The 26,839-nt window shown below is 32.4% G+C and overlaps 2 protein-coding genes across 2 annotated transcripts; both read right to left on the bottom strand.

The window, feature by feature from the left end:
* Nucleotides 1-1,223: 1,223 nt before the first annotated feature.
* LOC132729638 (uncharacterized) lies at nt 1,224-16,061 on the bottom strand. The gene is made up of 8 exons (XM_060715444.1): nt 15,983-16,061; nt 12,099-13,706; nt 10,543-10,668; nt 9,825-9,950; nt 7,925-8,026; nt 3,514-3,732; nt 2,796-2,937; nt 1,224-2,604 (listed from the first exon to the last, which is right to left on the bottom strand). The coding sequence occupies exons 2-8, from the start codon at nt 13,699-13,701 to the stop codon at nt 2,454-2,456; spliced, it is 2,469 nt and encodes an 822-aa protein (XP_060571427.1). The 5' UTR covers nt 13,702-13,706; nt 15,983-16,061; the 3' UTR covers nt 1,224-2,453.
* A 1,488-nt stretch (nt 16,062-17,549) lies between these two features.
* Nucleotides 17,550-26,282, bottom strand: LOC132729636 (26S proteasome non-ATPase regulatory subunit 3-like; the record flags this gene model as incomplete). The annotated part of the gene is given in 9 exon segments (XM_060715442.1): nt 17,550-18,533; nt 18,996-19,151; nt 20,820-21,043; nt 21,802-21,916; nt 23,556-23,659; nt 24,118-24,308; nt 24,672-24,808; nt 25,636-25,776; nt 26,086-26,282. Coding segments are annotated over 9 exon segments (1,394 nt in total), but the record flags the coding sequence as incomplete, so codon positions are not given.
* Between the last annotated feature and the right edge of the window lie 557 nt (nt 26,283-26,839).

Raw genomic sequence — 26,839 nt, 5'->3', positions numbered from 1 at the left:
CTAGATTTTTCGGCGTTAGAGTAAATATAAAGGGAAGTAACCGCTTCAAAAATGCGGACTGCTTTCGGCAATTGCAATTAACAGCATTAGAGTCTGAAATTTCGCTACTGACGACCCAAACAAATAAAAACTTTATGTTTAAAGAATACACATACAAAGGATTATGTATAACAAGCCTGCTCAAACTTCATCTCAATGATACAAAGAATCTAAGAAATACAGACACTGCTCTGTAGGCAAAATAGAAAGGTAAAAAAAGATACAATAGGAAAGTAGTTATGAAAGATGCACTATTTTCGGACCTCATAGCTGTAGATCATCAGGTGTATCAATTGTAAACAAATTGAGGTTGCCCCTAGCAACCATTTTACGTACTGTTGGCTGGTCAAGTGAGTGTAATTTCAAAAAGTATCATAATAAGCCTATAACTAATAATACAGCATTTGCAGATGCTATTTTATCTACCAACACATCTGTTGTTTCACAATAACTAACAAGATGGCCAAATCACTCACCTGAGTCAGAATACTTGTTACATTTTTGTAATTTGGGCAGGGTCAATTTGACCCTGGGGCTTTTATTTGAACAACTTGGTAGACACCCATTTGAAGATGTTTCATGCTTTATATCTATGCTCTAGGTATTTGGGTTTTTTAAGAAAAGATTTTTTAGTTTGTCTCTATACATGTAAGGAAAATCAATGACCATCCCTTGGCACGGGACCAATTTTGATCCAAGGGCTTTTTTTAACAAACTTGGTAGACACTCACTAGAAGATGTTTCATGCCAAATATCTAATCTCTAGCTCTTTACATTTCTTAAAAGAGATATTTTAAGTTTTTTTTTCTTCTTTTGGTTGCCATGGCAACAAGAGTTTTGCATGGACTTAAATTCTTTGAACAATTTTTAAAGGTGACCACCAAAGGAACATTCCTGTGAAGTTTGCATGAAATTGGCTTAGCGGTTTATGAAAAGAATTTCATGTAAAGTAAAACTTTATGGACAGACAGACGATGGGTGGACGATCACAAAAGCTCACCATGTCACTTTGTGACAGGTGAGCTGAAAAGAGTGTAAATTTGTGCTATTTTTATACATGTAGCAGAAACAAACAATCATTTGATAAGATAGATATTTTTACATACTGTATACTTTATAGTATTGTGACATATATCTCATGTATTTCTAGTTATAGTTGGGTATGATAAATACTTATAGACACTGCATATTGAAATTGTTTTTTGAAACTTTAGTGAGTCTACTGCTAACCTGACTTGGCGGTCTCTAAATCTCTCCTGTTAGTTCTGAGCATGTATATACATGTACTCCAATAGGAAAGTTATATGACATTTATTGAAATATATACATACTAGTGTATATAATGCTGAGGACTGACAGGCTCAACCCTGCCCATCCCTTATATGTTGGGTACTTTGCCAAGTCAGGAAATAAGTCTCTGAATTCATGAAATTGACCTGTCTCTACTGTCAGTCCTCAGAATTATATACGCTAGTCCAATATTATTCATATTTCAATAAGTTTCATATAAATTCTCTATTTTACATCAAGGATCAACCCGTACACAAATATTAAACGGAATAAACAAAGATAATCATATAGCCAAAAAATTAGGGTGGACGCTATAAAGAAAAGTTCTTCTCTTAAACTCAGATCTCAAGAATTTCATTGGTCAGAAACTTTGACACTCAGGATAGGCAATGACCAATAAAAATCTTGAGAATCGAAACAGATCTAAGAAAAAGTTTTATAACCTTGAAGCCAGAACACTTTACATTAAAAGCATCCATAACACAAGAGGATGCTCCACAATGTCCTTCTGAACAAAGCCATTACTGTCAGGAAAATTTATACAATATCTGTTGAGTCTGAGTAATTTTAACCTTGGTCCAATCAATCTAAAACCCAACTAAAACATTGAGTTCAATTGACTGTTCGAAGTTACCAACACATTTACTTTATAACTGTATTTAAGTCAATAAATGAAGGTGTCATGAGAAATGGTCAGCAAATGTGAGGGACTGACTTCCACACAAACAGATGATACACTGATTATCCTATTTATCTCTCCATTGTTCTTTTAATTTTTTTAAAAAATTTACTGCCATTCTTAGAATTATAAATATAACCTTAACATAACCTTTATTGTTTTCATAACAATATAAGCATTCATATGTGAGGGTGGAAGAACTGAATGGAGGGAAGCAGTATTAAAGACAGGAAGGAAAGAACAAATTGGCATCTAAATTGTCTAACAAAAACTCTCTAAGAGCATAAAAATATGCTTTGATGTAACTAATCCCTTACCTACATATTATCAATTTTTTGCAGGAAATTGTTCAAATCGTCAGCAAAATGAATGAGTGGCTTTAGAACATATAGACCTTTTTCTTAACACAACCTATGTTGAAGTATACAAAAACACCAGACATATGTTAAGATAACTGCCTGAGATGTCTGGACAATTTGAGGGCTTCTGTTACTGTAAGGCTGAAATCGTTGCGTAGAATGGTGTGAAAATATTCCGGTGCAGACTCCTGAATCTTCTGTAATTCCAGAATTAGAAGCCCATCAATATCATCAAAACTGGAAATACAGAAAAAATATATAACAACAGTGTATACTCTTCATGATCGTGAAATGATTTTAATATATTCTATGGTATTGACATAAGTATTTTTCTCATCACTGTTTGTTGTTTTCTTCAATAAAAACAAATATAACATTATTTTTCATTTCATTACATAAGCTAGATAAATAAAAAAAAATTGTCTTACTTCTGTACAAAGTCACAGAGACCAATAGATGTAAGCCAATGTTTAACATCAATAGGAGTCCAACTCGAGACAGTAGGACTTGCTGGGTGGTGAAGTATCGGAACAGCCTCCCTCGATGTCATCCTTTGTGGCACTATTGGCACTTTAAAATGAAATAATAATGTAATAATAATAACATTATAAATTGAACAATGAGACATCTCTCAAGCCTCCATACTTCAGTTTAATCCTCAACACTAAAGGTATTAGATTAAACTAAATTATCAAAAAAGACCAGAAAAATAAAACAAGACTGAGATGGAATACTAATAGCTTATTAAAAATCATATTGTTAATTAATAAAAAATCAATTTGTTTTTGGGGAGGGAATGATGCAAAAATTTGGGCACAAGATATTAGTTCAGACCAAAATCAAATGGTACACAAATTTCGGTGAAATTTTTCAAATCCCTTCTTTTCATGTTGAAATATTTCAAATCACAAATATATACAAATGTAGCTCCAAATCTGTGGCACTGGGTTAGTCATTCAAAAATAATATACATAAATATTTATAAATCAGAATTACAGAAAGTCAGCATATATTAGATGCATTATAATGAATTATCATATGATATAGTCAGCTTTACAGAAATTCGGAATTACAAAAAGACTGCAGGTAATGTACAATGTATTAATCTCCATGGCAACTAATTTTGTTGAATTTAGTCAAACTTACATCTAGAATGATCAGGCTGATCTAGTGTTGGACTAATTTTTCCTCTATCACGTAACTCTTTAACCAGTCTTGGAACCTGGACATCCAGCTGGTCCTCGGAATATATGTCAAAGTATAACCGTGTTCCAACAAGGATTCCTAGCCAACCATCAGGTATATATTCCCTCTGAAGGCGCAACGGTACAAAGTCTTTTCTTAATCTATACACATACTCTGCCTCTGGAAATAGTACATACAAATTTATAAATACATTTTGTATTATTTCATTTAATACATCTAACTGATAAATATTTTCTGTTTAAAATATTAAATACATGTATCTCAATTTTTAAGTAGGGCATAATTAGCAAATTGATGGGAGGGAATCATTATATTACGTAACCAATGGGAAATAAATCGACTTGCTGGCAAACGCCATATTAAGATGACGAATACAAGGTCACAGTCAGGATAGCGCAAAGAAGAAAGTGGGATAATAACCGGACTTTTAGTGATGTTAATAGCAAACGGGCTCCAGAGGGATCGAAGGTATAAACAGTTTGAGAGCTGTCCTGCATGTTTGATGTCTGCATCGGGCTCACATATTCAATTCTGACCAACTAACTGAATGATGCCATAGGTCTTGCATATACTATTTCATTTAACTTATCTGGGACATTGGGCATTTCCTATAAATCAATATACACAGTAATTATTAGTTTCACTTTTCCTGATTTTGTTAAATTTATGTGCTAACCTGTGTTCCATAAAAAAACTAGAAATGTGTCATCATGCCACGGATGCCCCCGCATGCAGCCAAAATTTCAGATGTTATAATATTTAGTTCCAAATTTGTTTGCACAAATTATTTTTTTTATTTTAAGTTCAAAGCCCTTAAAACTTTTCAATTTTTAAACCATTTTCATACAATGTTCAAGGCACTGAAATTATTCAGTCTTTACCTTTTGAAAATAGCATATTGCATATTTGTAGCCAAAATAATGGCTACATACATTTCCACAAAAGTATGTGTTTCAAAATTTTTCCAACATTCAGGAAAGATAAGTTTGTCCAAAATCATTGAACCACGACCAAATTCAAACTTAAACTGCTTATTCCTAAGATGTATCTATATTATTTTCAAAGTGAAAGGGACATAACTCTGCCAAAAAATCATCAAACCATGACCAAATTCCAACTTGACCTGCCCATTCCTTTGACATATCTATATGTCAAATTTGAGTTGAGTATGTAACACTGTTGGGTAGATAATGAACAGAAACTGTAAATTGCATATTATTTTCAAAGTGAAAGGGGCATTACTCTGCCACAAATCATTGAACCATGACCAAATTCGAACTTGGCTTGGACATTCCAAAAACATATCCATATGTCAAATTTGAGTTGAATGTGTTGTACCGTTGGGGAGATAATAAACAGAAACTGAAAATTTCATATTATTTTCAAAGTGAAAGGGGCATAACTCTGCCAAAAATCATTGAACCATGACCAAATTGAACTTGACCTGCACATTCCGTTGACGTATCCATATGTCAAGTTTGAGTTGAATGTGTTGTACCGTTGGGGAGATAATAAACAGAAACTGAAAATTTCATATTATTTTCAAAGTAAAAGGGGCATAACTCTGCCAAAAATCATCGAACCATGACCAAATTCAAACTTGACCTGTATTTTCTCATGACATATTCATATGTTAAGTTTGAGTTGAATGTGTTGTACCGTTGGGGAGATAATGAACGGAAACTGAAAATTTCATATTATTTTAAAGTAAAAGGGGCATAACTCTGCCAAAAATCATCGAACCATGACCAAATTCGAACTTGACCTGTATTTTCTCATGACATATCCATATGTCAAATTTGAGTTGAATGTGTGCAACCGTTACTAAGATAATGAACGGAAACTGATGATGACAGAATGACAGAATGACAGAAGGACGGAATGACGGAAGGACGGAAGGACGGAAGGACGGAACAGGGTAACACTATATGCCCGGCCATTACATGGCGGGGGCATAAAAATACTTTCCAACTGATAAATATATTAATTTACTGTACATACTCATGTTGTACTAAGATCAGATAGTGTGATTTCTAAATTAATACAATAAACAAGAGCTGTCGGTAGGACAGCACGCTCGACTATTCTAAGTGCTTGATAGTAAAAGAGCCTTGATAATGTTAAATTTTTTAAGTTCACAAAAAGGCTAATTTTTTTTTTATAAATTCATGTTATAGGCCTTAGAGAGAGTCTAATTATACAGTATTGGCTTGACTATTCGGAAGGTAATGTCACGAGGGTGTTTTATTGAGTATAATAATACTAATTACCTATGAATCAAAATTTGACAGAAAAGGTACAAAGGCTTGTTATTAAGATGTTTTATCAAGTAAATAACTGCTTTATTATTATGAATGCATAAAATTGTCCCAAAAAGGCACAAAACCTTAGGTAGTTATTGAGGTAACAGCTTACAAGCAAAACTTTACCATGAATTTCTAAGTTGAAAAAGGGGAGAAAAATCAGCCTAAATGCAAGATAGAATTATGGATCTTTGTCAGTGACCTACAATTATGACCCTAAATGCATATGTGAAGTTTTAAATAAATATCTTTAATAGTTATTGAGATATGTAAAACTTGCATGTAAACATTAACCAAGAGACTAAGTAGAAAAGGGGATATGAATCAGCCTTAATGCAAGATAGAGTTATGGAACTTGGTCAGTGACATACAATTATGACCCTCCAATTATGACCCTAAGTGCATGTGTAAAGTTTCAAGTAAATATATTTGAAGACCTTTAACCAAAATTTCTAAGTTTCAAAGGGGCAAATAATTCTGCAAATATTGCAGGCAGAGTTATGCAATTTTGCAAACTGATGTACATTGTTACTAAAAGTATTTTAAATTTCAATTGAATATCTCAAGCAATAATTGAGATATTTGACTTTACAAAAAACTTTAACCAAAATTTCTAAGTTAAAAAGGGGCATAATTCTGTCAATATTGTAGGCAGAGTTATCCGACTTGTCAATCTGATGTAGCTTGTTACTATAAATAAGTATTGTAAGTTTCAATTGAATATCTCAAGTAATAATTGAGATATTTGACTTTACAAAAAACTTTAACCAAAATTTCTAAGTTAAAAAGGGGCATAATTCTGTCAATATTGTAGGCAGAGTTATCCAACTTGTCAATCTGATGTACATTGTTTCTATAAATAAGTATTGTAAGTTTCAATTGAATATCTCAAGTAATAATTGAGATATTTGACTTTACAAAAAACTTTAACCAAAATTTCTAAGTTAAAAAGGGGCATAATTCTATCAATATTGTAGGCAGAGTTATCCAACTTGTCAATCTGATGTAGCTTGTTACTATAAATAAGTATTGTAAGTTTCAATTGAATATCTCGAGTAATAATTGAGATATTTGACTTTAAAAAAACTTTAACCAAAATTTCTAAGTTAAAAAGGGGCATAATTCTGTCAATATTGTAGGCAGAGTTACCCAACTTGTCAATCTGATGTAGCTTGTTACTATAAATAAGTATTGTAAGTTTCAATTGAATATCTCAAGTAATAATTGAGATATATGACTTTACAAAAAACTTTAACCAACGCAGACGCCGACGCGGACGCTGACGCCGACGCCGGGGCGACTACAATAGCTCTCATATTCTTCGAATAGTCGAGCTAAAAAATCACTAGAAAGATCAGAATGGCAGACTCCTGGACAATTCTGTGGAGAGTGGAGTGAAAGGGTGAATGTTTCCTAGGCCTGGTATGGTATACCGTGACATAATTCGCGGACAAAGAACACTCAGATGAGTATTTTCAGAAGGAAAGACGCTGGTGACATTTTGTATTAATTTGTTTACAACACAAACATTATATTTATTGTAAGCCTGGTCACATTCCCCTTATCTGTAACTTTCACTGAATCATTATTTGTATATTTTGTAATGATTTTACCTGTACTGTATATAGAGAACATGTTCCAATATCAAACTCTTGTAGAATCATGCATGTAAATTTAAAGATGTGAAAGATAGAGCAGCCGTCAACAAACTTGTATTTCTATGATATGCCCACTAACAAAGTAAGAACCTGTTAGGGCTGTCCTTGTATTTCTTTGACATGTATATTTATTATTAACACAACAGTAAATGTCTTTATAAGAATCTGTCCTACAATTAGGGCTATTCTATTTCTAAGACATGTATACATTTGTACTAACACAATAGTAAATGTCAAAACAAGAACCTGTCTTTCATTAAGGGCTGTTCTTGTATTTTTGTAACATGCATACTATAAAAACATAACAGAATATGTCTAAATAAGAACCTGTCCTATATTTAGGGCCAAATTTGTATTTACTAACTCAACAGTAAATATGTAAACAAATACCTGTTCTACAGTTTGGGCTGTCCTTGTATTTCTGTGACATGCATACTAACACAACTGCAGCTTTCTCGACAGCTAGAGCCATAGCTTCTAAAGTTGACCCAGCTGAAGTTAAAATCATGTAAACTTTGGCTAGATTGGAAATGAGTCGTAAAAGAGGTGTATTGTATGAGGAAAAAATTGGATGCTAACATAAGACTTCTTATCAAATCAATAGAGGGGCTTGGTTAAAATTGATTGGAGCTGATGGTACATGTATGGGCGAGTGGAAAACGCATCAGACAGTTATATGTGTAGATTACTGTTTTTGTTCACTTCACAACATAATACTTCCAAAAATACATTTTCAAAATTTTTCATGAAAATTAGCAATTTTTCTGGAGGCATACTGATTTATAAAGATTCGTAAAAGTTGTTACATTTGTATGCAAAAATTGTTGTCCATGCATGAACAAATAACAGTGCAATGATCGAGGAATCATTCTCAATTAGAAGATCAATGACACTATATATGACCTGGACTGGTATTTCACTTTCCTTTTATGTCATAATATCATAAATGTTACATGTTAATATCCTTAGACATTTGGAGAAATATATTAAAAATTTATGCTAAAATGTTTCAATATAATCATTACTATGGCAGGCATTCCTATTATGATTGCAAGAGGAATGGTTGAATATAGGATAGGAAAAGTTCATTAACATTTTATTATTTTCTGTATAGTAATATATAATATTGTGCTAATGAATTTTCTCAAGAATTTGCAATCTGAGCATACTCAATATATTTCAAAACTCAATATTAACATTTCAGTTCTAGAACTTCAGAAATAACCATCTATACATGAAAACTCAGGGCATGACAAGTCTAGATTAAAACATTTTGCTTGTTTATTATACTGCATTTAGTAGCCTTTCCCTTCAATTACTGCTTCTAAATTCATACACTGCGATGGTCCGACTTTTTCCAACAATTTTATTTTTGTACGATTTTCATCAGTATACGAGATATTAACATCAAAATACTAAAATTATGCAGTCAGTGAGATAAAATCTGGTAAGACAGGAGAGGAGGCTGGTATGGCCCTTCAATGGAGGCATATATGTAGCTTTGTCATTATCATAAACAATAAAGTTAACACAGTGAAACCTCTGCAAAGCAAAAACCTCTTTAAAACAACAGCTAAGTAATTTTCAAAATATATTGAAATACTATAGAGCAACGCTTCTCAGTTACAATACAAATCTTTGTCTCTCACAGGTTCTGTAAAGTTTATATTATTTAGTTAATACAGTGCACTCCGGATACAACGAGATTGTCGGGACTGATGCAGAATAAGTGCAAATGAAGTGACCTCGTTAAAATTCTGAAAAATACGCATGGGACGGCGAAATTATGTACGTTGTAACCAATATCTCGCTAAAACCGATCTCGTTATAAACGATAAAAAATGAAAGGAAAATAGAAGGAAAAAGGCCAGGACACAGTAGAATGTACGTTGTAAGCGGTACCTTGTTAAAACTGATCTCGTTATAAGTGGAGTAGACTGTATTAAGAATTTTGACCAGTTATATGACCCCATATAAAAACGATTGTTTGTAATATAACTCTAGCCACTAGGATAGGGTTATATTGCAAACAATCATTTAAACACTGCCATATAACCTGTTAAGAATCTTTATACCAAATTTACAATACACCAAACTTCCTTTTTTTTAGAGAAAAAAAGTGAGATTTCTCCACAACTTGACAGCAGCCATTTATATAAAACTATATAACCATCACCATTATCCAATGAAAAATGATGTAACAAATGTGCCATATTATAAGATTATACTATGTTGTAAACATATTTTGAAAGAATATTTCCATACATGTATGGTACATGAAATAACTCACTCATGTGTTCTATATCCATCCAGACTTTATATCCTGCCTGCCTTAACCTGTCCTTGACCTTCATCATAACAGCCTGGGAGTCCCACTGGTAACTTATCATTATGTGAGGCTGGCTTGGATCCTTATCTACAAACATATTTACAATCATTCTTATCATCATTCATTTATTTAAAGGCCCATTGAGCTTTAAACATGCTATCATATATTTTTTATTTCTTTTTATTTTTTGTAAGTTTTTACTTTTGGTTTAAACAATATTTTTTTATTTCTTCTAAAACCTGCAGACAATAAGTGGTTAAGTTATATATTGTATATATGAACATGATGACAGTAAGTGGTTAAGCTATATCTTGTATATATGAGCCTGGCAACAATAAGTGGTTAATTAAATTATATACATGTATTGTATATATGAACCTGCACACAATAAGTGTTTAAGCTATATATTGAATATATGAACCTGCTGACAATAAGTGGTTAAGTTAAATATTGCATATATGAACCTACTGATAATAAGTGCTAAAGTTATATATTGTATATATGAACCTGCTGACAATAAGTGGTAAAGTTGTATATTGTATATATGAACCTGCTGACACTAAGTGGTTAAGTTCTACATTGTATATATGAACTTGATGACAGTAAGTGGTTAAGTTATATATTGTATATATGAACCTGCTGACAATAAGTGGTAAAGATATATATTGTATATATGAACCTGCTGATAATGATGAAGAAACAGAGGATCCTATAGATGACTTGGATATATTCTCAAGTTCCCAGAATGTCCCTCTTGCTGCATGGCATATCTCTTCATCTCTGCAGTGCTGGAACTCATATAACTCTGCAAATACAAGATATTAGAACTCGTATAACTCTAGAAATACAAGATATTGGAACTCATATAACCCTGCAAATACAAGATATTGGAAATCATATAATTCTGCAAATACAAGATATTAGAACTCATATAACTCTGCGATACAAGATATTGGAACTCATATAACTCTGTAAATACAGGATATTGGAACTCATAAAACTGCAAATACAAGACACTGGAACTCATTTGGAACTCATATAACTCTGCAAATACAAGACACTGAACTCATATAACTCTGTAAATACAAGATATTGGAACTAATATAACTCTGCAAATACAAGATATTGGAACTCATATATCTCTGCAAATACAATATATTGGAACTCATATAACTCTGCAAATACAAGATATTGGAACTCATATAACTCTGCAAATACAAGATATTGGAACTCATATAACTCTGTAAATACAAGATATTAGAACTCATATAACTCTGTTAATACAACATATTACATAACATTATTATATAACAAGGTCAATACACTTTAGTTGTTTTCTATTTTATTGTAAATAGGTTAGAAATAAAGTTAAATAAATTTCTGTTCACTTTTCATTACATTGATACTGGCAGTCACTTTGCAAACATATTTTCATGTCATATGGTGAACCACTCAAATTTTACCGTGCTCAGGTGAAACCGAGTTTTATCTATCGTTCTTCCATTAATGTCAAACCCCTCGCGGGGATGTAGACATGACTATTGACTAGTCACTTCAGAGAAAGCTATGAGTTACAAGGGAATCCCAGAACCAGTCCCTAGCACTTATTGAATAGACCTTTTGGTTCTTTTACATGCCCAGTGTAGAGCACTGATACATGCGAGGATAACCTGGATTTCTTACCAATGCACCTCTAGTAAGGTAGGAAACACTGAAAGTGTCTCTGAAAAATCCAAAGGGTGTTACCCAGGAATCAAACCTGACAGTAAACAGGCTACTGAGGCTAGTCAGAATGCACTAATGCGCTCTTTTGGTTCCAGCAGGTTATAGGTTTAAAGAGAAAGACACCTTAACTGCAAGGTCACAACCCTAATGTTTAGTATACTTGTACTTTCTTTCCTCGAATATTCAAAGTTTTTTGGGGTTTTTTAGTATAAAAAGCCTTCATCATTGATAAAGTTCATGTGTTGCAGATATTGTCACAATGAAAAGGGAAATAACTTTTTACATTTTATTTTTATTTCCCTACAAATTTACCTCCCTTATATTTAAAAAATCATAATATATAATGACCATTGGATATTGTATACAGAATCATGTTCTTTTTAATTTTAATATCTCTCTCTACAGGTCTAATACAAGTAGATAATAAGAAATAAATTACTATTTTAGGCAATTAAATCAACTTTTGGCATTTAAATCAATCAATTTAAAATAATTATTGGAAGTACATACTTGACATAATCTTTGGCATTTCCCTCATCTTGACTTTGTTGTAGTGGTGGAATGCCAAGCTCCACAGTGTTGTTATGGTCACCTTAACTTCATCAAGACTACCTCCCTCTAAAATTTCCTGAAACAATGGCAGACCTCCATTCCTGACAATACGAATTTTATTTTCATCATTAATTGCAAGATTGTTTAGACCTTTCATGACCTCTACTACACCCATTCCATATTTACTGGACTTATGATTGACTGAATGGAGGGCATCTCCTAAAACTTTGAAAATAAACATAAAATTGTCATCCTCCGAATTAATCATTTCGTTTTCTGCTTCGCTTAGAATGTATGACAATATCACAAGGGACTTCAACCTGACCATAGGAATTTCGCTATCGAGGTACAGTCTCACCACTGATACCAAACCGTCATTTCTCAGTTTCCATTTTCCGTTTGGGACATGGCGGCAAATGTTATGCAGTATCCCAAGAATAGCTTTAACGGTGAAAGTTTCAATTTCAGAATCAGTGTATTTCATACGGCATAATCTTTTAAGATCAGTTTGTAATGTTTGCAATATATCTGAGGTAAGGGTATGCTGACAAAAGTTCACACTTTGATCGCAGGCTATCCAAAGCAACATGAGAAAACGTTTAACAGTCGGCCAGTATTTTTTACCATGGTCACACTTGGAAGATTCTATGTCTGAAACTGCACTGATACCATTCACATTAAGGTAACTTTCAAATTTCTGAGTGAACCCGTGTCTGACCAATGTTGCTATAAATAGCTCCGAATGCTCAGATTGCCCTCTAATTATCTTTGTTATACTTGTAAGTTTATCACTCAAATTAACTTCTTCAGGTTTTAGTCTCTCAATCAATAGCTTCAAATTTTCAACACTTTCAAGTTCAACTGCTCGAGGTATTATGTTATCATATTCACAAGGAATATTATGGACTGACTCTATTGAATGTACCTTATTAACATGCTGGGTAAATTTATCTGTGTCAACTTTTCCTTCCTTGTCATCTACTTTTAAAGCAACAGTACTTGATTTACTGCTTTCTTCTAAGCCAGCTGCTGTTCTTTTACTTGTTTCTGATTTACCATTCAAAATCTCACCATTTTTGCATATTTGCCTTGGCTTTAGTACTCTTTTCTCTTCTAAAGACCTTAATTCTGTTTCTACATGGTCATCATGAACAGTCTTTGGACTAGACACACCTTTCAAAGTCACACATTCATTGTCTTGATTTTTGGTCTCTTTATCTGTAAATGTTTCAGACTGAAACTTTTCATTTTTATATCCATCATCCCCAGAAGGCAATCCTATTTTTTTCTGACCTTCATCACCATTAATTGATAAAGTAGCAACTGATTTGTCTTTAGATTTCCCTTGATTTGTATCTTGAAGTTCTTTATTTCCTTTATCAGTTTCTTTGCAAGAGGTATGGTCACTAGCATGAGGGTCAGGAGTATGTTCAGTAAGTTTGAGGGAACCTGTCAAATGTTTGCTACCAACTTCTGGTTTTACTGAAACAGCTGCTGGTTTAACTGTCTTATCTTTATCCATAGATGATCCCTTTATTTGATTTCCCATTAGGTGTGTCATTTCAACTGGAAAAAAAAATAAATAAGAGCTAGACAGACAGCCTGCTTGACTGCTCTCAGTGCTTGATATTTTACACAAGGACTATGCAGGATTTTCCCAGTTTTCAAAGGGGGGGGGGGGGGTAATTATATGTTAATCTATATTAGTTATATACACCTTCAAGGCTTGGTCAGTGTTTTGACCTTGAAGAGCTGCCAAAGGATGCTTGACTTATTACAGTAATGAAAGACAAAACTCTTAAGAGGGGAGATAATTTTGGAAATATGGGTGCTAGAATTATGAATCTTGTCACATATGCTGTGGGTGATGAAAAGGAACGAATAGTTGAAGTAAATCCCTATATAAAGAAAGAAATTATAGTACGAAATATTTTAATGCACAAAAACTTCAACGAAAATGTGAACACACTCTGATGCCAATGCTATTATGTGTACTAAATATACAATTGAATTTGAGCTAAAAATTACATTATAATTAATGTCAGGGTAAATATTGTTATCATCTTCCTTTTTCGTTTGAAATCAAGTTAATGTTATATAGCTGTAGTTACCTATTCAAGCCTAATTACTATTCTACCTTTTACAAAAATAATAACATTTAGAAAATGTTGATAGTTTCAGGCACACACACAATTTGAACCGAATATTTATTATCTAACTTATTTTGTGTTTGAGAATGGCTTTTGTCTTCTTTCTATGTCCAGTATTTAATTAGTCAAGCTTCGCTGTATTCTGTGACAGCTCTTGTTCAAAAGAAAAATCAATTATGATATAAATATATTTCTGTATCAGTTTCAAGAAAGCACTCAAATGTTATATATTTTTGCACAACATTATATGCATATGATCCTGTCAATGTTAAACAGACATTTCTATGCCTTAATGGAAAAGACAGCCATTTGAAATCTGAAGTCAATTCCTTCAAAAACAAAAATGATAAGAGCAAAAAGAATTTGAAGTCTTTAAAGTAAAATTATAAGTTCAAAGAAGAAATTACTCTTGAAAAAAGATGCTAGATTATGAACATTGTCATTCATGATGTGAGTAATGACAAAGAACAACAATCATTTATCTTAACCTAGAGTAGATACCATACTAAAAAATCAATTTACAAATGAATTCCAAGTTCAAAAATTAAATGGAGATAATTATGGGAATACAGGAGCTTGCATTTTATAACTCTTATCCATATGAAAAGAAGTTATAGTAAAAATATAGCATTTGTTAACATAAATTCTAAGTTCAAGGGGGAATAATTCTGGAAATAGTCACGCTAGAGTTATGAACCTTGTCACACAACATGTGTGTAATGAAAAGAAATATATATTTGAAGTTTGAAGTAGATACCTTTAAAAGTAAAGAAGTTATAATATTTCTTACAGAAAATTCAAGTTCAAGGGGAGATAAATCTGAAAATATTGCTTTAAGCATTATGAACCTTGTCACATAAGATGTGGTTAATGTTAAGGAATATGTATTTGAAGTTTGAGGAAGATACCTTTAAAACTAAAGAAGTTATAGTAAAAAATAACATATATTTGAAGTATGAAGTTGATTCCTTAAGAAATAACGAAGTAACAGTAAGAAATAATTTAAAAATCCCAAGTTCAAGGGAGGATAAATCTGAAAATATTGGTGCTTGTGTTATGAACCTTGTCACATAAGATGTTGTTGATGATAATTAAAGAACATTATTAGTTTGAAGTTGATACCTTAAGAAATGAAAAAGTCATAGTGAAAAATATTCTACTGCACCAAATTTTAATTTGAGAAATATGGACGCCGGGCGAGTAGGACTGCGACAGCTCTCCATATACTTCCTATAGTCGAGCTAAAAAGGAACAACTAGGATGAATTAGCAATGGAAATACCTGCTACCTGGAAATTAATGTGAAATTTGTTATCATGTAAAACAAGTGATGTAGACTGTTATAAACCTTAATTGTAATTTTCTAATTTGAATATAAATTGATTTCTATTGCAGTATGTTATTACCAAAAAATTAGTCATGAACAGGTGATGACTATAGTCCTTGATATCTGTCAAATCCATGACAGATGTATGATAAATTGAAAAACAGCTTTATTGTGCAAAAAAAATCACTATGTCAATATTTATCCGAATTATTTATCCGAGTAAACTTACACTATATTTGTATCACATATTTTCGCGACAAGACAATTCTAAGAAATTGGTTTTTTGATATGCCATTTCATCAGATAATGTCTTTGATATTGTATTTTAATAATTTTATTCAATTTTGAGATTTTATAGCATACTACCTGTTTCAATTCGTTCCCAACAGATTTCTTCATTTTCTTTTCTGCAGAGTTGTCTTTCTTAGGAATTTAGGGTATAAACCACTATTTAATTTGGTTTTTTAGAAATAGGTTAAACAACACTAAATATTTTTATCTTTCAAATAGTCAGAAATTCTTTTTTAAAAAATGAATATTAGTGATGGCTTTCACATTAAACTATTTTGGGCATCTTAATAAGCTAATGAATGTGAATTGACTGTTTTTATTTCTTATCATATTACTTATTACATTTCCCTCCCCTCAATATCCTTCCACAGCCTTTGTGTCCTCTCCAAATTTATAGTTTGCTTCCTTCTGGGTGCTCTGCTGGTGTGACTGGATTGTGTCGGGTCTGTGTTCTGTGAATGTTGCCTTGCCTTGATGATCTTTATTCTCATTTTTGTTTTTTTTGCACCATTAACAAGCCTTGTCCCTATCTGCAATAACTTTTCTTACTACAGTATGTTTGGTTTTCTTTCACTTTTGCAGACATATGTTGATAAATGAGTGCATTGTTGGATTTTTTTATCCAGACCTTCATTAAATTCAATGTCTTCAATATTATTTACTATATGTTTAAGAAATTTTTCGTTAGAAAATTTTTTGCATATTTTAAATGTTTTTAGTTGATATCCAGATTAGGAGTCAAGTACTCTACCTCTTTACTTAACTCTTCCTCAATGTCCTGACTTGACTGTCATAGAATTTCACGAAGGAATGATTTATTGATAAACTTTATTTTTTATTTACATTCCAATTTCTTCCTCATGACTGACATAATTCTTAGGTACAGTGGAATTTTTTGACTGTTAAGTTAGAATTTTCAGATTTTCTTCTGTTATAACTAATGAAGTGGACCTAGCCAGGAGTCACAACAGTCATCCTCCAACTTTTGTGCTCTCTTACATATTATGATACTTCCTTATGTTGCTAATTTTCTGATCATATTCCACTATCATCTGGAAGTATGTTTAATGTTATACCAGAAACACACTTTTCTCTTTCAGCTCCTTACAAATACACTGTGCAATTGTCATTTATGTAAACACTTTTGTACTGACAACGGGAGATTGCTTTTGCCAGAATCTGTCAGCTGGATAGCCTCCTCACTCACAAGCAAAATTTACACAAGGGAAAAATCCATGATGATACTTTTATAAAGGCAGCAGAATAATTGCTCAAGATCAGTGATTGCAATTTTACAACATATTTGAAAGTGAAGGAAGTAAACATTCTAGAGCATGTTTTTGGGGAGAACTGCACGTTTTTTTTTTTAGGAAACTATCCATCAGAGAAAGGCTTTTTATAAGATGAAAAATCACTTTAAACTCTGCAGGGCAGTCAACTCTCAAGTGTAAGGTTAAAATAATGTTACCTTTTTACACCATCAGTATTACTTTTTTTCAAAGTAAAGACTCCACAATAAATTCACCTCTATAAAGCAACACCTCGCAGCAACAACCCATGTTTGCCTACCAAAGTCCTGAAGGGTATTACTCTGCAGTGTTTGCACTGTACCCAAAATTATTACGTCAAAAATGAACAAATATAACTGTATGCAACTTTTATTTCAGTTATTTTATCAATGGTACAAGTTTTAATCACCCATTCAAATGTTCACTTACATACATCTGAAGGAACATATACTTAATATATATACACATCGCAATGAACAAACATACTGTAAATGCAAATAAACATCAATATTCGTAACACTATCATAGCACATTGTACATTTACAAAATAGCTGAAACGATTAAACTGCCTGGTGCAACATATTTAGCACTTGTTTTACGGTAATTTTACTATAAAGTATAGCACAATATTGTGTTTATGCACCATGCATATGAATATCTTAAGATTTCATAATCACAGCTGTTTCTTATTATTGTATCTAAGTTATCTAACAACAGTGCCAAAATATTTTCATTACAAACTTACTAGTATCAATATGTGCAACATAAGAACATGATAAACTTATTTTCTCTTTTAGTATTTAAATCCCTTAGTTATACAATCAATATGCCAATTGTATTATAATTATAATATTTCATGAAAAGCTCATTTGGAAAGCTCCAATTAATAGAATAATTGTCTTAAAATTTTTTTATAACAAAACATTTCAATGTGTACAAAAATTCTATAAAACTTGCCAGGACAGGGAATAATCAATGAGATTTAATATCTTAATGAATAACCTGCTTATAACGAACATTTCATATTTCACTTCATTCAACTGCATTGAAATTCTTTTGCCAAGAAACACAAACCTCATGTTTAAGGCATATTATTGTATCCTGCCTGTACTATATGATATCATTGACACTTTCGAATCGAGTTATAGCCTGCAGTTATATTTATCAAAATAAAGCATTCATAAGTTATAAATTTTTCAAAGTCAATATTAAGGAAATCCATCAAAATCTTCATCAGCAATTTCTTTAGCACTTTCAAGTTCTTGTTGCTCCCTTTCTCTCCTTTCTTCAGCAGACTCAAGGTCTTTGTTGTATGATTTGGGTGGGAAACGCATTGCCTGAAAAAAAAAACATCAAGAAATTCTTTCAAGTGCAAACTTTTTTCACATACTTTAATAAAACTCTCAAAAACAGAAATGTTCCAAAACTTTATCCTATTTAATGAACAATTATGCCAGTATCAATTTAAAATAATGCACCTGTCACTTGTAACCATGCTTCCCCCCTTTCTAAACTGTGGGGAAAAGCGAAGATAGTGGGGGATATGAGTTTTACCTTCTGTGGTTACAAATTACTGGTGGATAATCGGCACGTATACAGGTACATTGAATGTAATCAGCAAAAATTAAAACAAGAGATAAAAGGTTATCTGAAACATTAATAACATCTCTATCAAGAACATACACCAACCTTAAAATGAGTGAAGAACCTTATCAACTTTCTAATATACAAATTATCTTTCATGACAGCTAAATTTATATTAAGAAAAATTTATGGCAAATATACATCTTGATTCTTACCTTCACAGAATTGTTATGAATATCTAAACAGAAAGCAATTCTCTGATGGAAGGCAGCCATTGGTTCCCTGGTTTTATACACATCTACGGTCTCTCTTGACTGAACATATCCCTTCTCATGGTCTATTGTTGCCTCTATCACACCATCTCTAATTGCCTAGTTATCAAAAAAAAAACTTAACGATAAAAGCTGTTCCTGATTTCAACAAAATTATGTACCATGAAAAAATGTGAGCCTGGTTTTACGAAAATTAAATGATCAAGAGAAGTTGTATCTTAGTTTTTTTAACAACAAATTACCATCAAATTTGAACATGTCTCATGAAAATAAATTAAATTGACGATATTTGAGCCTGATTTCATGTAAACAAATGAAACTGATGATATTTGAGCCTGATTTCATGTAAACAAATCAAATTGATGATATTTGAGCCTGATTTCATGTAAACAAATTAAATTGATGATATTTGAGCCTGATTTCATGTAAACAAATTAAATTGATGATATTTGAGTCTGATTTCATGTAAACAAATTAAATTGATGATATTTGAGCCCGAGTTCATATTAACAAATTAAATTGGTGATATTTGAGTCTGATTTCATGTTAACAAATTAAATTGATGATATTTGTGCATAGTTTCATGAAAACAAATTAAATTGATGATATTTGAGCCTCATTTCATGTAAACAAATTAAATTGATGATATTTGAGCCAGACTCATGTAAACAAATTAAATTGATGATATTTGAGCCTGATTTCATGAAAACAAGTTAAATTGATAATCTGGTCTAATGATAATATTGACTAAGTGTTTAGGCATACTAACATAAAGGAAGTAATACGGTAACATCCACCTTAGAAAAGAAATACAGAAAGAAAAGCCCAATCTGTTTAAAACCTTTACTTCATGCATTGTACAAGTCACAAGATGTTGTACAAGTCACATGATGAAACCTTAGTAAAAGCAGTTTTTTATAATAATAAATAATTTCATTAAAATAAACCTGTCAAAAAACATATTTTAACAAACAATAGCAATATATATTATGTTATTTTGGTTTTGGAGTGATATATGTGGATAAATTACCTGTTAAGATTTTATATCACCCGAGCCGTTAGGCGAGGGTGATATTTTATCTTTGCATGTAATATATCCACATATAACACTCCAAAACCAAAATAATAATTTTATTACCCTTCCCCTGCCGAGTTTAGACGATTTTTTAAAAAAAATCAGTACTGTTTGGAACAAATGAAACGTCGAAATAAGATTCCCTTTAGGGTACCTCTTCGTCACAACATGACGTCACATAAATACATGACGTACTTTTCCCGTACCTAACGAATGTAAACAAGAGAAAAGGAGTAGTCTATTGAACGCACTTTTTTGTAATTAATATCAAGTTTTCACAAGGTCATATTTGTTTTCGATACTGATGGTAATATGTATCATTACTCTACTTTGGTAAATATTTATCATTTGACAGTTAAAAAATGCTTTTAAATCGGAATTTACACCGCGTAAAATCGAACCGTACACGCATCACTTCAGCGCATGTTGTTTACAACGTTGGGTACCCAACGCGGAAATTTAGTGTGTATATTACCCGTCTGGCTCGGTTATATCAATTTCTTTCGGGTGATCAATATCCAATCAAAAAGGCCGAAAAAATCTGGAAGGGTAATAAAATTCTATATAATCGTCCCCATCCCTCCCAAAAACATTCATTAAAAAAACAGTATTAGGTAACAAACTGCCCACTAGGCGAATATATTGTAGAACAGATATATTTCATTCAGCTGATCACTGGAATACAGTTTTACCTTGGCCACAATGTATTCAGCATCCTCGGGGCTGTCTAGTGTAAGTTTCTGTGCGATATCCATTAGAGAGATCCTCGAGTATGACAGACTGATCATTCTGACACCAGTCTTGATCACGTTGTGTCGTAATCGTATAATCAACGTGTATGTATCTTCACTCTGAAACTTGGACCCGTACTGAGACAACACCTCATTGAAACGAGGAAGGTTACCTGTTCGTACAGCTGAAAGGATACAAGAAGTCAAGATATATCAGTCTGTTTGGCTGATTCAAAAATATTGTAAATAACAAGTTATTTCATTTCAAGGCTGAATTCGTCTTAAGGATTTTTAAGAGCAATGCCTTTTTATTTTAAGGCCAGTATGAACCCTGTCACATGTAGCTTTATCTATTTATAATTTTTTTCATATCTTTAAATTTCTTTATGACCTGCAAGTTATCCCATTTTTTCATGGCTACATCCTATTCAAGTTCATTTCAGGAGCAAACTTATTGTTAAGGCAAGTATGAACTCTGATTCATGAAGCTTGATTTACTGGTAATTTTTAAAAAAAAACTTATACAGCAACCTCCATCCTTGACTGATTGGACATTGATCTTGAATGCATCTTTACACATAATTGTTTTTGTTGAGTTTTAAGTCACATCATCATTATTATGTTAATGTGGCCATCTTTAAACTTTATTGGTGGATGAAAGACACCAGATACCACTGGATATATCATAACTTCCTCACATGAGAGAATCCAAAGTCCCTGGAGGGATTTAAACTCACAGCTGTAAAAGGCCAATCAATTTGACGCCAACTACATGTACCTTGACCACTCAGCCATGAAAACCCCTCTTTATGCAGTTCATTCAGGCATGAAATGGTATGAGTATTGTCCAAAACCCTTTTCTAAGTTGTCTAAAAGATAAGGTTACAGATCAATAGACATATTGAAGCTCTTGTGAAAATGAATAAGCCTTAAATAGACAAACCTTGTGTAAGTTGAAAGTATGGTGCAAGTGTTCTCCTCATAGATGGTATCCTGAAAGTTGACCTGTCTGGTATATCTCCTAACAGTAACTCAACTGTAATAGCTAACCTTTGAACCTGTAACACAATATCTACACTGTAACTTGAATTTCTTTCAAATCGGACATATAATGAAAAATAAGTGCCATATCTATGCCTTAATGATACAGCAAGGTTGGCTTCTACTAACCAAGTACTAAACTGTTTTTAGCTATAATTAACAAGAGCGATCAGTAATCACATGTGTCGCCTCATGATGGCCAATTTCATGTTGGGACAAATTTTGTGACAGACGGACAGACAGACGGACAGTGCACAACTAGACTAACAACTTTGTACTGATCATCCCTGTAAAGTTTAGATAAAATTGCACCAGTAGTTTATGAGGAGTAGTCCGGACAAAGCTTTTGCGTATCTGGCAAACCACACAGAAAAAAAAACACCTTTTTATCAAAGGGCCATAACTCAGCCAAAATCATTCAACCGGAAAACCCGTGCAATATGCGCAAGGACTTGAGCTACAGATCAATCCTGTAAAGTTTCATTGAAATTGCATAAGTGGTATAAGAGAAGTAGTGTGGACAAACTTTAAAAATAAAAATTATTAAAGGGCCATAACTCAAACAAAAATCATTGAACCGGAAAAATGCTGACAATATGCACAACTAGACTTGGTACTGATCATTCCTGTAAAGTTTGGATGAAATTGCACCAGTAGTTTATGAGGAGTAGTCCGGACAAGCTTTTGTGTATCTGGCAACACACAGAAAAAGAAACCTTTTTATCAAAGGGCCATAAATCATTCAACCGGAAAACCCGTGCAATATGCGCAAGGACTTGAGCTACAGATCAATCCTGTAAAGTTTCATTGAAATTGCATTAGTGGTATAAGAGAAGTAGTCCGGACAAACTTTAAAATTAAAAATTATTAAAGGGCCATAACTCTGACAAAAATCATTGAACCGGAAAATGCTGACAATATGCACAACTAGACTTGGTACTGATCATTCCTGTAAAGTTTGGATGAAATTGCACCAGTAGTTTATGAGGAGTAGTCCGGACAAGTTTTGTGACGGACGGACAGACAGACGGACAGACAGACGACGGAGAAGTGATCCCTATATGTCGCCACTACTCCGTAGAGGCGACACAAAAATTGTGTGCACTAAACACTCACAAAACAAAATTCAAAGACATGAGCATATTACAAAATCTGTAAAAAGACTTAACAGAGGAGTTGGGCTGAATTTTATATTAACTCATTGTCAATAATAAATTTAAACAATACAAATTTTAAAACCCAACAGTTAAAAGTTTTAAGTCAAACTAAAAGTTCAATATTAGACAAAAATTGCAACAAAAATTTCAGGGTTACCCTTGCATTCCCATTGTGAACTTGATAATTAACAAGCATTTTAACAAGCATTTAAGTTTAACAGATTTAAATAACTGCAAGGTTTTCAAAAACTTGCACCTTTACATATTTGTTAGGCCATAATATTTGTTTGTTCATCTAGTTTTTACACAAATTCTAACATATATTTAGTTATATCTCAGTGGCTGGTCCATCTAACAGACTTTCCTTTCAACTGTCATAGAGAAATTTTTTCTCCCCAAAGAATGAACTAGCACCACTTGCATTACAAATCTGTCCTCCCTATTGAAGTAAGAGGGCGAAAGTGGATACAAACAAGAAAGTTGGTAATAATAAATTTACCGTTTGCTTAAAACCAATGGCAGCATTTTGTGGTGCCTTTCTTAATGCCTGTAACAGATGTTTATGAGCCTCTGAATATTCCAACTGTGCAGCTTTGATTGTACCTGTGGTTTAGAACAAATATGATACAGTTATACACACCACTTTAATACAAATAAAAAAAAAAATTGAAATTATGCAACATGTTTACAATTAATATTTTCTAGTAAACCACATAAAAGAGATATATAAGAATATACTAAAGAATCAAATTTCAACTAGTATACTGCATTAAAGATTAAAAAAAAATATCTTCTACTTATTTCAAACATTTACCATATTTTTTTCTAGTCTAATTAGAAAATTATAAAATAAGTTTAAACAAATACTATTATTTTCGATAATTGTTTCATACTCCAAACATTTAACATTTATGTTGTTGTTTATTCAGTTGTTTTGTAAAACTTGCAACCTACTTATCGTTACCATTGTGGCTATGTTAAGTTGATATAAAACCTTACCAAATGAAAAATTGGGGAAGGGAAAGGGCTTATATTAAAAGAATCATGGTAACTGAATTTACCTAGATAGTATAGATGTCTTGCCCACTCGTTGTTTGTAGCATGTTCCGGGAAAGTAGATTTTGTGACTAACTTATCGGCCTGCTCTATCAAGTTAAATTGTAGATAATTTCTAAGAAGTAAGTTAAGCAGAGTGGCCTGTCCATCGTAATCTGACCTCAGAACAGATGTCTGTAACCTTGTGTGAAAAAACCTGTAATAAATAGTGTCAATTTCATAACAATCTATATTTTATGTTGTTTGAAGCATATCCATTCCAAATATTAGCAATACATTAACACAACATGTGAGTGGCATAAAAACAGGACATATCTTCACAATATTTGATCCATAAGTCTAACAACTGGGACTAAGTAGAATGTAATTTTACATGTTGTCAAACCAGTGTTGTTCTTTTTCACTTTAATATTGTTTTTTCAATCTATATTAACCCTAAAATGGTATAAATGGTACAAAAATTACAAAATCTGCATCCATTGGACTCCTGAAAATTGACAGTGACTATGGCAACGTATACATTATTCCAAATAGATTAGCAAACAACTTTAAAACTTACCCTCTAACTTTCTCAAGCTGTTTAGTGAGCTCATAAGCTCTAGAATGGTAGAAATAGCATCTTGCAGCTAATATGTCTAAAGTGCGTCTATTCTGGTTTACTAATTTTTGCATCAATTTCTCCGAGCAGATAACAGCCTGAAATTTACGAGCATATAAAAACAATCCTGTAAACAAATGAGGCGTGTCACCACAAAACCAACGTGATGGGTTTGCGACCAGCATGGATCCAGACCAGCCTACCCATTATGTTGGTTTTTTCGTGACACAGCTCAAATAACCTTCTTCAGATTTATTTCCCAATTAATAATAATTTTGTAATAATTTTGTGCTTTATGGATTTCGAGTAAGAGCTCTATTATACCCAAGATTGCCAAGATTAATTTGAATACAAAGTTTATTTATCATACAACATTATACAAAGTTTTTATAGACAAGCCCTGCTATTTGCCTCACAAAACACATAAATTCATGCAACAACATTATTTACAGTTTAAATTTGTGTTAAAGGAATGCAATTTCAAGAGATGTTATTTTTTTTTCTTTTGCTGGTTTTAACCTCCCAGCATTATTTCAGGTTCAAGCAATCAACTGAGTGGAACCACTGACCTCCTGTATACTAGTTACACAAATTCCTCACATGAAATAACTGTAAGCCCAAGGCCCCGTGTTCACTAAGAAAAGATCAGGATGAAGTGATCCTGATTTTATTTTTATTGTTTTATGTATCTAAAATTAATCGTGTTTTGCTAGATTTAAATTTTAAATATTCAAAATGTAAAACATTTTTGATTGGCAAAGAAACAAAACTATTTTGGGATAAAATTAACACATACATGTATACACTTCTTAAACTGACAACAACCATGTATATAGTTTATATAAACATCACAATTATCCAATAAAAAGGGACAAGTTACAAACATGTAGTATTAAAACATAGTTGACATCAGAATATATTATACCTTGTCATATTTCTTAAGATCAATCAAGTGTATAAGAAGCAAAAGATGGAGATAAACTTCTATCTCTGGGATAAGTGGATTATTTGCTAGCTTCCCAGACCGTGGTCTAAACTGAGGACCAATTCCATTTGAAACCATTGGCTGAAATGTTAAAATGTAATAATTAGACAGAGCTGTATTGCAGGGCATCAACATTTGAATTAAATAAATACGTTAAGTTGGTAAATAGATACAGAAAATTACACATGTATGCAATTTAATAATAAAAATATCGTAAAAACTATTTTGGTATATGTTACTGACTACAGGCTCAAAGATAAACTTTATGAACCTTTTCCCTACTCCCACAGACGGTATGGCAACAGATACACAGTATTGAGAGTAAGACTTCGATTTCAACATGACAAAAACTTATTAAAAGTTCAAAAATAGTAAGACTCCATAACAAACCTTGTCAAGAAATGATAACAATTCATCCCTGACTGCCACCTGGGACTGCGACTGAATGTAACCCTGAAGAAGTCTTCGTAAAACATTATTATTCAATCTATGTCTCACTGAACTTATCCCTCTGGCTACCCGTGACATAAAACGTGGCTCCTTTGTTGCAACAGCTTTTTCTATATATTTAACATAGTCTCTGATATCTAAAATTAGAGAAATGTAAAACAAGTACATTATGACATATGAAAATATGAGAAAATTTCCTGCACTAGACAACAAAAATATATATGTAAACAATACCAGTTATGGGTTTTAATTTATTATGAAAACCTAATCAAATTTAATCCTGCCCTGTCTGAAAAGACTGTCCGCCCTGTCCCAATCTACAGTCTGCCTTGGTACTGTCTGTATGCCTCACCTTAAGATAAGGTTTGGTTACTCAAGCTGTCATTTCCCTAAGAAACAGCATACATAATACTTTATTTCTGAACAACTCTATTGTCAAATACTGTCTTGTCTCATCAATTTATGCATTTCCAATTACAATAAGACCATTCAATTAGTTATTCTATTTAAATTATTATGACAACTGAATGAGCATTTGTTCAAGATTGGGTAATTTTCTGTATGCCTATGGGCACTCACATTAAGAAAAAATGAATATGCTCCCTAAAGTTTTGGTAATAAAAAATATACATTTATTGTCTTAATAAATTCATTCAGATAAATGTCTTTGAATTTCTTTTCTATTCATAGGTGG

The sequence above is a fragment of the Ruditapes philippinarum genome, unplaced genomic scaffold (genome assembly GCF_026571515.1).
Source record: "Ruditapes philippinarum isolate M1 unplaced genomic scaffold, ASM2657151v2 ctg2150_1_1_1_1, whole genome shotgun sequence".
NCBI classification, from domain to species: domain Eukaryota; kingdom Metazoa; phylum Mollusca; class Bivalvia; order Venerida; family Veneridae; genus Ruditapes; species Ruditapes philippinarum.
The sequence above is the reverse complement of the archived record's forward strand: the minus strand, read 5'-3'. Positions and strand labels throughout refer to the sequence as shown.